The sequence below is a fragment of the Osmerus mordax genome, chromosome 15 (assembly GCF_038355195.1).
Source record: "Osmerus mordax isolate fOsmMor3 chromosome 15, fOsmMor3.pri, whole genome shotgun sequence".
Lineage (NCBI taxonomy): Eukaryota > Metazoa > Chordata > Actinopteri > Osmeriformes > Osmeridae > Osmerus > Osmerus mordax.
In genome coordinates, this window is record NC_090064.1 from 12099376 (window position 1) to 12113069 (window position 13694).

At 53.8% G+C, this 13694-nt stretch overlaps 1 protein-coding gene across 2 annotated transcripts in view; it reads left to right on the forward strand.

Moving 5' to 3' along the window:
* scrib (scribble planar cell polarity protein) overlaps positions 1-13694 on the forward strand; it is a 57512-nt gene that overhangs the window by 17396 nt on the left and 26422 nt on the right. For both annotated transcript variants that reach the window (XM_067251408.1, XM_067251409.1), the window contains exons 2-15: positions 3845-3962; positions 4962-5040; positions 5226-5315; positions 6007-6063; positions 6636-6699; positions 7885-7959; positions 8052-8196; positions 8874-8992; positions 9201-9400; positions 9668-9834; positions 10051-10178; positions 11066-11191; positions 11283-11459; positions 11601-12041. In XM_067251408.1, coding sequence (XP_067107509.1) covers positions 3845-3962; positions 4962-5040; positions 5226-5315; positions 6007-6063; positions 6636-6699; positions 7885-7959; positions 8052-8196; positions 8874-8992; positions 9201-9400; positions 9668-9834; positions 10051-10178; positions 11066-11191; positions 11283-11459; positions 11601-12041 — 1986 coding nt within the window. The remainder of the gene's footprint in view (positions 1-3844; positions 3963-4961; positions 5041-5225; positions 5316-6006; positions 6064-6635; positions 6700-7884; positions 7960-8051; positions 8197-8873; positions 8993-9200; positions 9401-9667; positions 9835-10050; positions 10179-11065; positions 11192-11282; positions 11460-11600; positions 12042-13694) is intronic.

Sequence of the window (13694 nt, forward strand, 5' to 3'; positions counted from 1 at the left end):
CTGCCCTCAGGTCTGTGTACTGCCCTCAGGTCTGTGTACTAAGAGGGCCGTGCAAGTGTGATGACAGGATTAGTTACGCTCGCCAAAATGACTTTACAGGATAGCCTGTAGCAGAGGAGGAAGGCAGACGGCCACACACAGGGACCGCCTCCACACCTGGACTGAATGACGTGTGGGAGAAGTTGTTTGAGGTTAGAGGAAGTTGGTGAACCATGCTATGTGCTGCCGTTAATGGGAGTCTGTCAAGCCAGATCCCTTTGCTACAGGCTGAGAGGGGGAGAGAACCTCCCAGAACAAGGCTCATGATGGGACTTCCACCCAGATAAGATCCGGACATTTCAGTGTGCGTGCGAGCACATGTGTGCTGTGAGGTGTAGTGGTACAGTAGAGCACTGTGTGTGTCCGTGTGAGAGCCAGAAGCACGTTGGAATGGCCCGGAAGTTACACCGCAGTGCTGTCTGTCTGTGGTCAGGTGGTCAGATGGTCGGACAGGACTCGGGGAGGCGGGTGGACGGGGGGGTCAGCTCAGAGCCGCCCTCCTGTGGGAACCCCTTTGTGTATCCTCCCTCCTTCCTTCATTAATAAGCCCCCTTCTCCTTTCTCTCCGTCTCTCTCCTCTGCTCTCTCTCTCTTTGCTTCTCTTCTTCACCTCTGGCTTTTGTTCTCGCTCTCTTCTTTCAAGTCCTCATCCCTTCATTTCCAGGCCCCCTCCCCCTCCCCTCTCCCGGCGCCCTCTTGGACAATGGATCATCCGACCCCCACCACCCTGGCCTTTGGAGGGAGGGGGAGGGGGGCGAATGACAGCCCAGTATGGGGGCCACTCTCCCTTTGTCCCTCGGCCAGGGAAAATGGAGGGAAATTAGAGAGCAGTGGAGGAGCCAGGGAGAGAGGGATGGAGGAGGAGTGGCGGCTGCACTCATGCGGAGGGATTTGGGTTTCAGTCCCTGTGGAGAGAAAGGAGGATAGGGGGAGTAGAGGAGGCTAGAATCGTAGCTTCTTGTAGGAAGTCAGTACTTCTCTTCCACTGTGGCCTGGGCTCCCAGTCTGTCGGCCCAGGTTTCTCTGAAACCTTCTGGAACCTTCTCTGGGCTGATGGCACCAGTGTGTGCGGTGTAGTCAGGCCAGCTCTTTTGAAGGGGACTGACCAAGTTACTCAGTCAGCCAAATCCTCCCTTTCTCTGTCATGAACTGTGAAAGAGAAGAGGAGGCCATCACAAAAGACCCCCCTCCCCTCGGTTTTCTGCCCCTCACCCCAGCTGTGTGTGTGTGTGTGTGTGTGTGTGTGTGTGTGAGAGGCAGGGAGAGGGAGAGAGGGTGGTCATGATCAGTAGACTGGATTATTGGATGACGGAGAGGGGGAGAGAAAGATGGGAGAGAGTGAATAGTGGCAGAGCAGGAGGGATTCCACTGCAATGACAAGAGACACGGCCTAGAAGAGGAGGGAGGGGGGAAGGGGGGAGAGGGAGGGAGGGAGGTGGGGGGGGGGGGGGGGAGGGGTGGAAGGGTTTAATGCTCTGTCATTTATCCTCATCCTCCTGGCCAGTGAAAGTGAGCACAGGGGCTCAATTGATCCGACTGGTCAACACTCCTTGTTCACTCCCATTTTGTCAGCCTCTCCTGGACACCTTCTACTGGGTCTGAACGGGTGAATGTGTGTGTTTACATGCTGTGTGCTTGTTTGTGTGTGTGTGTGTGTGTGGTCATTGGAGCCCTCTGTCTGTAATGGTTTAATTGGAGAGCAGCCGTAGGGTAAATGGAGTCACTTGACTGGAACACTGATGTCTGTGTCCATCAAGCTTGAGAACGGCTCACCTAGCCTGAACACACACACACACAATTCCTCACTCACCAACCGTCAGTTATAAATGAGCTCCAGCCTAGAACACATTCTTCTCAATGTCTTTACTGTCCTGTTCCAGGCACGCACACATACACACACACGCAAACATGCTTAAACACACCGTTAAACAAACAGTAACTCTTCCTGGTACACGTCACCACGGTAACACACACATTAACACTGCCTCTCTCCCAGGCAGCTTCACACACCTGCAGGAGCAACAAAGGGTCCTGCCCACAAGCCCCACAGTCACACGGGACACACACACACACACACACACACACAGCAGCGTACGTGAGAGCTGAGCTATGCTTCTTAGGGAGCAGCAGATAAGGCTGCGCTAGTCCCAGAGACCAGCCTTCTGGCGTCACTCATCACACACTCACTGTGGCGCAGCACGTCTCTCGTGTAGCCCTTACACACACACACACACACACACCGCTCTCTGTTATAGCATTCTCATGGGTGGCCAGGTTTCACTCAGTGCAGCCTAATGACCTCTTCATACCAGCTGGAGGGTGCACACACACACACACACACAAGCGTGCGCAGTGAGTGAGGCAGCAGTAGTGTACGGTGTGGCCATGCCTGACCTCTCAGCAGCAGAGAGACTCAATGGTCATCTTTGTGAGTGTTCATAACAACCCGTTCACTGGGCAGATTGGATAACAGTCCTCCTTCCCTCCCTCGTTCTCTCCTTCCATCCCTCCCTCGCTCCTTCCATCCTTTTCTCCTTCACTCCCTCTCTCCTTGCCGACGCGAACTGAGCTCTGGAGAGAGAAGGAGGGTTGTGACTTGAATGAAGTGGTGTACAGTTCTTTCATTCACGTGTGCTGCTGCCCCTCTCCCCCCCCCCCCCCCCCCCTCCTGGCCTGGCTGCCTCCCATCTGGGGGTGGCTTGGTCACATGGGCTCTCCTGGCTCCTATTTCCTCTTCCTGTCATCTGATACCTGTCACCTGCCAGAGTCTCTATCCCTCTTTCTCTCGTTCTCTCTCTCTCTGTATCTCTCTCTTTGTCTCTCTCTCCCTCTTGTCATCCATCTCTCCCTCCCCCTCTTTTCCAGCTGCTAGCCTTGGCCTTATCTTCTGCTACAGTAGGCTGGTGAGAGACTGAAGCTATGTTCTAACTTGCGAGTTCCCAGCCAAACTCAACACACACACACACACACACACATACACACTTTTGCTTTTGAACAGGAAATATCTGTCACAGAGGAACACATAGTGGAGCGTTCTTACCTCAGGCAGCATAGAGCTGTCATGGCTTGCATTGTGTGTGTGTTTCTCCTTTCCTCTGTTGTCTAGCAGCAACACTACAGAACACACAGAGCAGACCTCATTTAACTTGGTACGATTCTGAGAAAAGAGAGAGAGAACGGGTGCATCAGAGTTGCACAACACATGTTTTGATCGGTAGGAACCTGTTTGCCATTTCCAGGATTTACCACCTAATCATGTTACGATTCCCAAACCTCCCAGAGTGTCCTGACTTTGACGTGAGTTGAGTATAGTTTGGCTAAAGGCTCCAAGCCTGTCTGGACCCCCTCCTATGTACTGGCCTGGTTAAACCTCAGGTCCAGGTCATCTCCTGTCACCCAGTGCTCTTCTCCACAACGCCGTCATCAGTATATGATTGGAACCAGGTCACGACGGGGCCGACAGAAAGGTTTCCAGGTCTGCAGGAATCTGTTTGCCTGCCTGTCTGTCTGTCTCTGTCTGTCTGTCTGTCTGCCTGTCTGTGAGTTACAGACACCAGGCTGGTCCCTCTGCTGCTGGAGGAATGTGCTGAACGCCGTCCCTCCAACAACCAGTCTGTTGTGAGGGTTCTTGGCAGTTGAGGCTCGGCCAATCGGAATCCGCTTTGTTTGGCGGTAGTTGCCATGGTGATAAGGGGTTTTCCATGTTGATGGAATATCTGTTTGGGAAAAGACTGTCTACCCTGGTGATCGAATACAATTGTGTTAGTGTCCTCCTCATTAACGTTGTGTTTGTGTGTGTTCACAGCCTTTCTTCAGACTCCTGAACCTGAGGAAGCTTGGTCTGAGCGACAATGAGATCCAGAGGCTTCCTCCTGAGGTGGCCAACTTCATGCAGCTGGTGGAGCTGGACATATCCAGAAACGGTACGCACACACGCACACACACACAGAAGTTGGTCCTGGTCAAAGACTACCTGTTTTCCCACACACCCATGCATGTGTTGACGCCAGGCCGTTAACACACACTTACTTTAAAGGCAGGTCGTAAACAGATAACGCTGTGTTGGCATGCTCCAGGAACTGAAGTTTCAGCTTAGAGAGACAGAAAGACCCAGAGCAGAAAATCCTCAGAGGAAAGGGGACACTCACTTCCTTACCCATTCAGCCGAGGGAGGGAGGGAGGGAGGGAGGGAGGGAGGGAGGGAGGGAGGGAGGGAGGGAGGGAGGGAGGGAGGGAGGGAGGGAGGGAGGGAGGGAGGGAAAGTGATCCAGGATCATAATAAAGCGGGCCTGGTTAATCAATCCTCAATATCCTTCCCCTGTATCAAATAATGGATCACTGATGTGTACATCCACGACACCATCTCCAGTGTGGCTGGCCTACATAGACCCGCTCTGCAGGGCGTTCTGCCTCTCTAGGTAGCAGGCGTCCTCTCGCTGTCCTTGGCCCTCGCAGATATCATGTGATCACGCTGGCAGGAAGGGGCTCGTGGATAGTTGTTTCAGGGATGGAACTGGAGAGCTGTTGGCGTGAGCTGTCCAGGCTAGCGGCCTGGTGTTTTTACTAGCCTCAGTAGCCAGACGGACTTTCAGATAGCTAGCACGATACACAGACCTGTACCAGCGTGTGGAACTGTAGCTTAATGTGAGGTTTTCTCTTCCTTCTTTTCCTCATCTCTCCTTTTTTTTCTCTCTCTCTCTCTCTCTCTCTCTCTCTCTCTCTCTCTCTCTCTCTCTCTCTCTGTCTCTCTGTCTGTCTCTCTCATTTCATTCAGTTTCTCTGCCATCTGGTAAAAATTCCAAGGGAAACTGAAATAATTTGCTCTATAGAATGTGAGCCCCCCCTCTCATAACCAATCACACACACCTCAATCTCGCTGACTGTGCCCCCCCCCCCCCCCCCCAACGTTTTCCTGTCTGCAGACATTCCTGAGATCCCAGAGAGCATTAAGTTTTGCAAGGCGTTGGAGATCGCAGACTTCAGTGGAAACCCCCTCTCCAGGTTTGTGGTAGCCTCCATCTCTCTCCACCTTAACACTCACAAACACATGTTTGGGTTCAACCAAATTGCCCCAGAGGGGAATGTAAAGGAGTCGATTTGCGTTTCACTCTCATGCAGCAACACAGCGCATGTCTGTACATTTCTTTGGTTGTTGCTCTGAGTCGTCCCCCCCTCTTCCCTGTCAGGTTACCCGACGGCTTCACCCAGCTCCGAGCGCTGGCTCACCTGGCACTCAACGACGTGTCACTGCTGGCACTGCCCAACGACATCGGGAAGTACGTATTCACAAACACACACTCACAGCCATCAACCCCCACCCTCCCCTCCCCCCAGGAGGGGCCTTCAGACTGGGTGGGGGGGGCACTGTTAGGCATGACCAGATGGATCACCACCCTGCCAAGTCAACCCGGTCCAACAGACCTCCAGACTCCATCTGACTCACTAACCACTCTCCTCCCCCTCTCTGTCATCCTCCTCTGCCTTCACCTCCTACGGCAATCCTCCTCCTCCTCCACCCCTGCTCTCTTCCTCCTCCTCCACCCCTGCTCTCTTCCTCCTCCTCCACCCCTGCTCTCTTCCTCCTCCTCCACCCCTGCTCACTTCCTCCTCCTCCACCCCTGCTCTCCTCCTCCACCCCTGCTCTCCTCCTCCACCCCTGCTCTCCTCCTCCACCCCTGCTCACTTCCTCCTCCACCCCTGCTCACTTCCTCCTCCTCCACCCCTGCTCACTTCCTCCTCCACCCCTGCTCACTTCCTCCTCCTCCACCCCTGCTCTCCTCCTCCACCCCTGCTCACTTCCTCCTCCACCCCTGCTCACTTCCTCCTCCTCCACCCCTGCTCTCCTCCTCCACCCCTGCTCACTTCCTCCTCCTCCACCCCTGCTCACTTCCTCCTCCACCCCTGCTCTCCTCCTCCACCACTGCTCTCCTCCTCCTCCACCCCTGCTCTCCTCCTCCTCTTCCACAGCCTGGCCAACCTGGTAACGCTCGAGCTCAGGGAGAACCTGCTCAAGTCCCTGCCCACGTAAGTGCCTCCTCCCCTGGGTACAGCCGCTCCATCTGCAGCCTCCCATCCTCCATAGCAGCCTGAGGCGCTACCTGCTTGTTAAATACCTAATCACCGCCGCAGCACCACACAGCTGTAGCCAGGATATGATCTATTAGCATGTCTCTCTCTATATCTATATACACAGAGCCTCAGAGCTGCTAATGCATTTTGCTCATGAATAGAGATGTAGTCTGTTAGCAAACAGCGTTAAGTGTTTCGACTGGCTGTCCTAGACTGCAGGCAGAGTAGGAGAGGCAGGGTTGATGTGTTGGCTGTCAGGCTGGCCCAGACGCCCCAGCCCTTGACCTCACTGTCACACACACACTGCATGATGGATGAGGCCGGAATCCTCTGCATCTCTAGTCCCGACTTCAAAAGCACCTGTGCTCTCTGTTGTAACATTCTTGACATAGGCTTCATACGAATGAGAGGTATGCGAGGCATGTGTCAGCCAGACAGGGAACCGCCCGCACGGTTGTGGATGTTTAGGAAAGGGCGTGTGGTCTGAAGCGGGTGTTGTCTGACTGATTGTTCTTTCCCCCGTTCAGATCGCTGTCTTTCTTGGTCAAACTGGAACAGCTGGACCTGGGGAAGAACGAACTGGAAGTGCTGGTGAGACTCACTTCAGTGCACAAACAGACGTTATACTTGGGATTAGCAATGAGTTGGACACATTCACTCTCCAATCATGGTTCCAGCCCACTCAAGTACACAGACCCTTGTTTACCCCACAAAATGACATATTTGACATTTCTGACGTTCATCCAGCCCACAGCCCTTAAACACACGTAACCTAACTAACACAGCTGACGTGGCCCACAGCCCCCTGATGGAGCTCTTGGAATGAGCCATGTTTGGGCCTGGGGTGCTATATCTTCCCTCCAGTCAGGGTGTCTGCATGGGAACGTGTGTGTGTGTGTGTGTGTGTGTGTGTGTGTGTGTGTGTGTGTGTGTGTGTGTGTGTGTGTGTGTGTGTGTGTGTGTGTGTGTGTGTGTGTGTGTGTGTGTGTGTGTGTGTGTGTGTGTGTGTGTGTGTGTGTGTGTGTGTGTGTGTGTGTGTGTGTGTGTGTGTGTGTGTGTGTGTGTGTGTGTGTGTGTGTGTGTGTGTGTGTGTGTGTGTGTGTGTGTGTGTGTGTGTGTGTGTGTGTGTGTGTGTGTGTGTGTGTGTGTGTGTGAACAAGGCCTTTTGATCTGAGCTGGGTGGAGGCAGAGCACACAGGTGAGGTCATTCTGTAACCATACCTGCCTGCTGATCTACCTGCCTGGCTGTCGTACGCCAAGGCCTGTCTGCCTGTCACACTTGAGGCCTGTCTGCCTGTCTGTCTGTCTGTCACACTTGAGGCCTGTCTGCCTGTCTGTCTGTCTGTCACACTTGAGGCCTGTCTGTCTGTCTGTCACACTTGAGGCCTGTCTGCCTGCTCTCCCCCAGTCTGCCTGTCACAGTTGAGGCCTGTCTGCCTGCTCTCCCCAGTCTGCCTGGTAGCGGAGAGGGAAACTGTAATTGGAGCGTAGGATTTATGTTTGTGTGTTTATCTTGGCAGCAACCCCCATTTCCCCAAAGGTGGATCTGAAACGGCCTATATGCAGCGTGTTTGCGCTCCAACTTGGCTCACTAAACCTAATCACCTGTCTTCATTTAACTCAACAGTCAAGATAACAGACATGCCCTCTGTTTTCTTAGCTTATGATTTTTTTTCTTCCTCCATTTCTCTCTTTTCCATCTCTCTCTCTGATCTCTCTCTCATCCCTCTCTCTCTCATCCCTCTCTCTCTGTCTCTTCCTCTGTCTCTCTCTCAGCCGGACACTCTTGGTGCTCTCCCTAACCTGAGGGAGCTGTGGCTGGATCGCAACCAGCTGTCCTCTCTACCCCCAGTGAGTGGCAGCCGTCTTCATACCTGTCACCTGGTTCAAGCCATTACACCTACACAACTGGGATACTGATGTGTGTGTGTGTGTGTGTGTAGGAGCTGGGGAACCTGCGGAGGCTGGTGTGTCTGGACATCTCTGAGAACCGGCTGGAGGAGCTGCCCTCAGAGCTCAGTGGTCTGTTGGCCCTCACTGACCTGCTGCTCACACAGAACCTGCTGGAGATAGTCCCTGATGGAATAGGTGAGGAGGGAGGGAGGGGTTGGAGTGGAGGGAGGGAGGGGTTGGAGCGGAGGGAGGGAGGGGTTGGAGCGGAGGGAGGGAGGGGTTGGAGCGGAGGGAGGGAGGGGTTGGAGCGGAGGGAGGGAGGGGTTGGAGCGGAGGGAGGGAGGGAGGGAGGGAGTGGAGGGGGGTGAGTGGAGGACGATGGAATCTGTCCTATTGTGTGGAGCCTTGTCAACTTAATCATCATGTCACCTCATTGTGGGTGTAAAGCAGGCCGTTTGAGCTGCTTTGTCCAGGTGTCGTGTCTGTAGGAAGCCCATGGGCTGTCCCATTGTGACTGGGGACAGGGGATACCCCTCTGGGTTTCCATGCAACAACACTGCCCTCTACTGGGAACGCAGGGCCTGGCACTCATGAAGAGGGCAAGGTTGTGCTCTACTCAAAGTCTCGGTTCAAATTCTCCTAAACTTGAAACCGTGCTTAAGGTTATCACTAATCTAACACTGGTTATCACTAATCTAACACTGTTGGATAGGCTGAAATGAAGGCTTCGTTAACCAGCTTTTACCATCCTACTCTATCAGATCAGTGATCTCTCCAGAGTGGAGAGCACTGTGGAGAGTGAGTGGGACTGATGGGACTGTAATAGTGGGCTGTTGTCAGTGAACTGAGTCCCTTTGGGTTTCTGTCCTCAGGCAGTCTGAAGCAGCTGTCTATCCTGAAAGTGGACCAGAACCGCCTCACCCACCTCAGTGACTCCATAGGGGAGTGTGAGAACCTGACAGAGCTGGTGCTGACTGAGAACCTCTTACAGGTAAGTACGCTACGCCACACAACCCGGACCTCCAGAGCCCACAGGCCGTCACCAACACAAGAACATCCTTCACTGACATCTTTGAACCACGTTGGAGAGTATGTGTTTGTGTAAACACCACCGCCTTCTTCCTCCGTCTCCCTCTCTTCCCCTTTCTTTCTGGCCTTCCCTCTTTCCCTTTCTTTCCCTTCTCTCTCCGCCCTCGCAGACTCTGCCTCGCTCGCTGGGCAAGCTGAAGAAGCTGACCAACCTGAACGTGGACCGGAACCGCCTGGGCAGCGTGCCCAGCGAGCTGGGCGGCCTGGCTAGCCTCAACGTGCTCTCCCTCAGGGACAACCGTCTGACCAGGCTGCCCGCCGAGCTGGCCGACGCCACGGAGCTGCACGTGCTGGATGTGGCGGGGAACAGGTAACCTCCGCCTGACCTCCATGCTCCAGACCACCCTCACATCCTGCCTCACCGAGCTCCTGTCTAGCCTTCATTGAACCTCTTAGGTTGGCTTAAAGGTTGTTTAGATTAGTTGAATTCTTTTATATTAATTTGAAGGTCAGTTCCTTTTGGTCAGGGACAAAGATATTTATATAAAGGTATTTTCAGCCTTTATCTTCGACTGTTTTCTGTCCCTCTTTGTTTCACCTGCTGGTCTAAACCCCCCCCCCCCCCCCCTTCCCCCAGACTTCAGAACCTTCCATTCGCCCTGGCCAACCTCAACCTGAAGGCCATGTGGCTAGCAGAGAACCAGTCTCAGCCCATGCTCAAGTTCCAGACCGAGGACGACGAGAGGACAGGGGAGAAGGTGCTGACCTGCTACCTGCTGCCCCAGCAGCCCTCTCCTAGCCTGGGTGAGTCCTCCTCGGCACCCTGACCCTCCACCAGCACCCTCATCTTTCATATTCATCAGCCATCTCCATAGCCATCATCTTTCCCTTCGTCATCATCACCACCATCACCACATATTCTTCACCTGCGTCATGTTCATCCTCATCACACGTTCCTCTGTGTTGGAGCAGGAAGTGGCCCTGTGCTGAGTGTGACTGTGTGCCCTGTCTGTGCTCCAGAGAACCTGCTCCAGAACAGCGTGGACGACAGCTGGACCGACAGCAACCTCAACCGTGTGTCCGTCATCCAGTTCCAGGACGAGACCAAGGGCGAGGAGGAGGACGACGAGGCAGCGGCCGAGCGCAGGGTGAGTGAGACGCCCGTCCACCTGGGGAAACCTACACACCAGTCTCCTTGGAAACCTGCACACGAGTCTCCTAGGAAACCTGCACACGAGTCTCCTTGGAAACCTGCACACAAGTCTCCTAGGAAACATGCACACGAGTCTCCTAGGAAACCTACGCACGAGTCTCCTTGGAAACATGCACACGAGTCTCCTAGGAAACATGCACACGAGTCTCCTAGGAAACCTACACACGAGTCTCCTAGGAAACCTGCACACGAGTCTCCTAGGAAACATGCACACGAGTCTCCTGGGAAACATGCACACAAGTCTCCTAGGAAACATGCACACGAGTCTCCTAGGAAGCATGCACACGAGTCTCCTAGGAAACATGCACATGAGTCTCCTAGGAAACCTGCACACGAGTCTCCTAGGAAACCTGCACACGAGTCTCCTAGGAAACATGCACACGAGTCTCCTAGGAAACATGCACACGAGTCTCCTAGGAAACATGCACACGAGTCTCCGCAACTGAAGTGGCTCACAGAGGATGAGGGAAAGGAAATCAAAATGTTGTTGAGGAGTGCTGGAATTCAGCCGCTGTAAGGGAAATCATCATTGGAATTTAACTAGAAGCCGTTTCTTTCAGAATGGAATAGAAATGAAAGGAAAAATGCCCTCGGGATGATTACATAGAGAGCACACTCAGTGTGCTACAGTGACTCTTAGCTGTCAGTAGATCAGTGTTTTATGTGTGTCTATCTACATGCAATGCAGTAGTTAGTACTTGGCTTGTACTGTAAGTACTTACCTGGTTCCCTCAGGGCCTTTGCTTTGTGTCTGACTTGGTGATTTACGCCTGCATGTTTAACTGACTACCTTTGTGTGTGTGTGTGTGTTCATCATCCCAGGGTCTACAGCGCAGGGCCACGCCCCACCCCAGTGAGCTGAAGGTGATGAAGAAGGTGATAGAGGAGAGGAGGAACGAGGTCTACTCTGCCAGGCCTGATGGAGAACTGGACTCTCCAGGAGCAGAGGTTAAACACACACGTTCACACAAACTCGCACGCACACACACACAGCCTCTCACAGACACATCCTCACGCCTCGTGCGATTGTCGTTTGCAGGAGAAGCGACTGAGCGGTCTGTCCAATCAGAGCCACGACTCCCAGGCGTCCAACAGCACGGCATCGGCCAACTCCCACGAGGAGAGGCGGGGCCTGATCCCCATGGGGGAGGAGCTTGTGGAGGTCCGGGGCCGAGAGGAGGAGGACCTGGATGAAATGGAGGTCGAATACATCGAGGTGAGGTCATCAAAACGCTCCCATTCCAATCCAACCTACTCGGCGAACTCACACGCTATGGACTGTTCTGTTTGTTACACTCGTTGCTTGGCTGTTACTCTTACACTCGGCTGTTCCTTTCCTGCAACCCTCCCCCCCCAGCCCACGGTGCACTTTGCGGAGGAGCCCATCATCCGCGGCGGCGGCGGCGAGGAGGACGGCGAGCAGGACGGCGAGCGCAGCGAGGACGAGGAGGAGCGGGAGGGGCGGCGGGCGGCACTCTCCTCGGAGAAGCAGCGGCTCATCAGGAAGGACACGCCGCACTACAAGAAGCACTTCAAGATCACCAAGCTGCCCCGGCCTGAGGCGGTGGCTGCACTGCTCCAGGGCTTCACCCCCGAGGGCCGCCCCCCCCCCACGCGGGCCCCCGCGGAGGAGGAGGAGGAAGAGGAGGAGGAGGAGGAGGAGGAAGAGGAGGAGGAGGAGGATGAAGAGGCGGAGGAAGAGTGTAATGTCACCCCTCAGCGCCACCACAGGGTAGAGATGGCAGAGCTGGAGAACATCCGCCACCTACAGGTCAACTCCTCCCTGCAGCCTGTCAAGGTAAAGGGGGGGGAGGGAGGGGTGGTGGGGGGGGGGGGGTTGTTTGGGTGTTTTTTTGTTTGTTTTTTTCACACGTACAAATGCACAGACACATGATACAGCAGGTCTTTCCTGTCACACGCTGAGCTTTTTCGCCTGGGGCCTAGAGCCTGGAGCCTGGCCTGCCCCCACTGCCTCTATGCAGCCTAGAGACACCCAGATGCATAGAAGCCACCTACCTATCTCTCTGTCCCTCTGCAACCTGCACTCGGTTTGGACTTCTCACAGCACGTGGATGTCAGGGGGGATGCCATCGCATGCAGTGCTGTGCAAATTCAACCTTTTTGCCAGAGAGGAGAAAGAAAGAAAGAAAATGATTGTTGGCACTGCAGGAATGTTCTACCGGGAGTTGCCATGGGATTGCACTTGCAGTGACGAGAAGTCTTGAATCACTGACCAATAATGAATACGAGTCATGAATGATCTACAGCCCTTCCAAACCCTATCAAGTATTCATGTGAGAATATTCACGCTACCCTACTGGAGAGTCTCCTCAGAGCACAATGCCCCCTGGTGGCAGTTTGGAGTTCTTACACCCACTCATCTGCACACCATCTCCTTCCCTGGCTTCCAGCCTCAAAGGACTGCAGGCTTGCTACCTTCCCCCATACCTCCCTCCCTTCCTCCCCCTTTTCCTCCCTCTTCCCTCCTTCCCTCCCTCCCTCCCTCCACCAACACCACATGCGTTCCTCCCTCCTCTCCCTTTCCCAACCACGTTTTAATGAAGGCCAGACCATATATCATTATTTCACTGAGAATGGTACACTAAAGTTGTAGTTAACTTACAATTACACACAGGTCAGTACAGGTCAGAAGTATGTTCCGTTATTGGGTGACTCATAATTCTTACAGTCCTTGGCTCATCTGGACCAATAAGAGAATACCTATTTCCTATGTCAAATGACAGATCCCCGCCCCCGATTCCAATGCTGGCCCCTCCCACTGTGGGGATGTAGCCCCGCCCCTACCACACCTCTGTCCATTCCAGTACTCTGCTTCTTACCACATAGTTTGCTGTCTCCCGTTTTTAATTTGTTAATGACGTTTCCCTCTACCTTCCCTCGTGAGAGTGTGCGTATTAGAGAGAGACACAAAGGATGACCGTGTGAACGCTGTGGTTGATGTAAACTGCTTTTTGTTAAATTGAGCACCTTTTAATCTGGAATGATAGTGGAAATCATGTTGGCGATCATCTGACAACTGCTAACTAACACACAGACTGATGGATGTGTGTGTGTGTGTGTGTGTGAGAGAGAGAGAGTGTGTGTTTGTGTGTCCACAAACCAACCCAGTGTTTTGGGGGGCAGAGCAGCTCAGTGTGAAACATCGAGACCTGGGGGGGCTTCATCGTGTAGTGACGTAGCTTCGTCATGTAGTGACGTAGCTTCGTCATGTAGTGACGTAGCTTCGTCATGTAGTGACGTAGCTTCGTCGTGTAGTGACGTAGCTTCGTCGTGTAGTGACGTAGCTTCGTCGCGTAGTGACGTAGCTTCGTCGCGTAGTGACGTAGCTTCGTCGCGTAGTGACGTAGCTTCATCACGTAGTGACGTAGCTTCGTCGTGTAGTGACGTAGCTTCTTCGTGTAGTGACGTAGCTTCGTCGTGTAGTGACGTA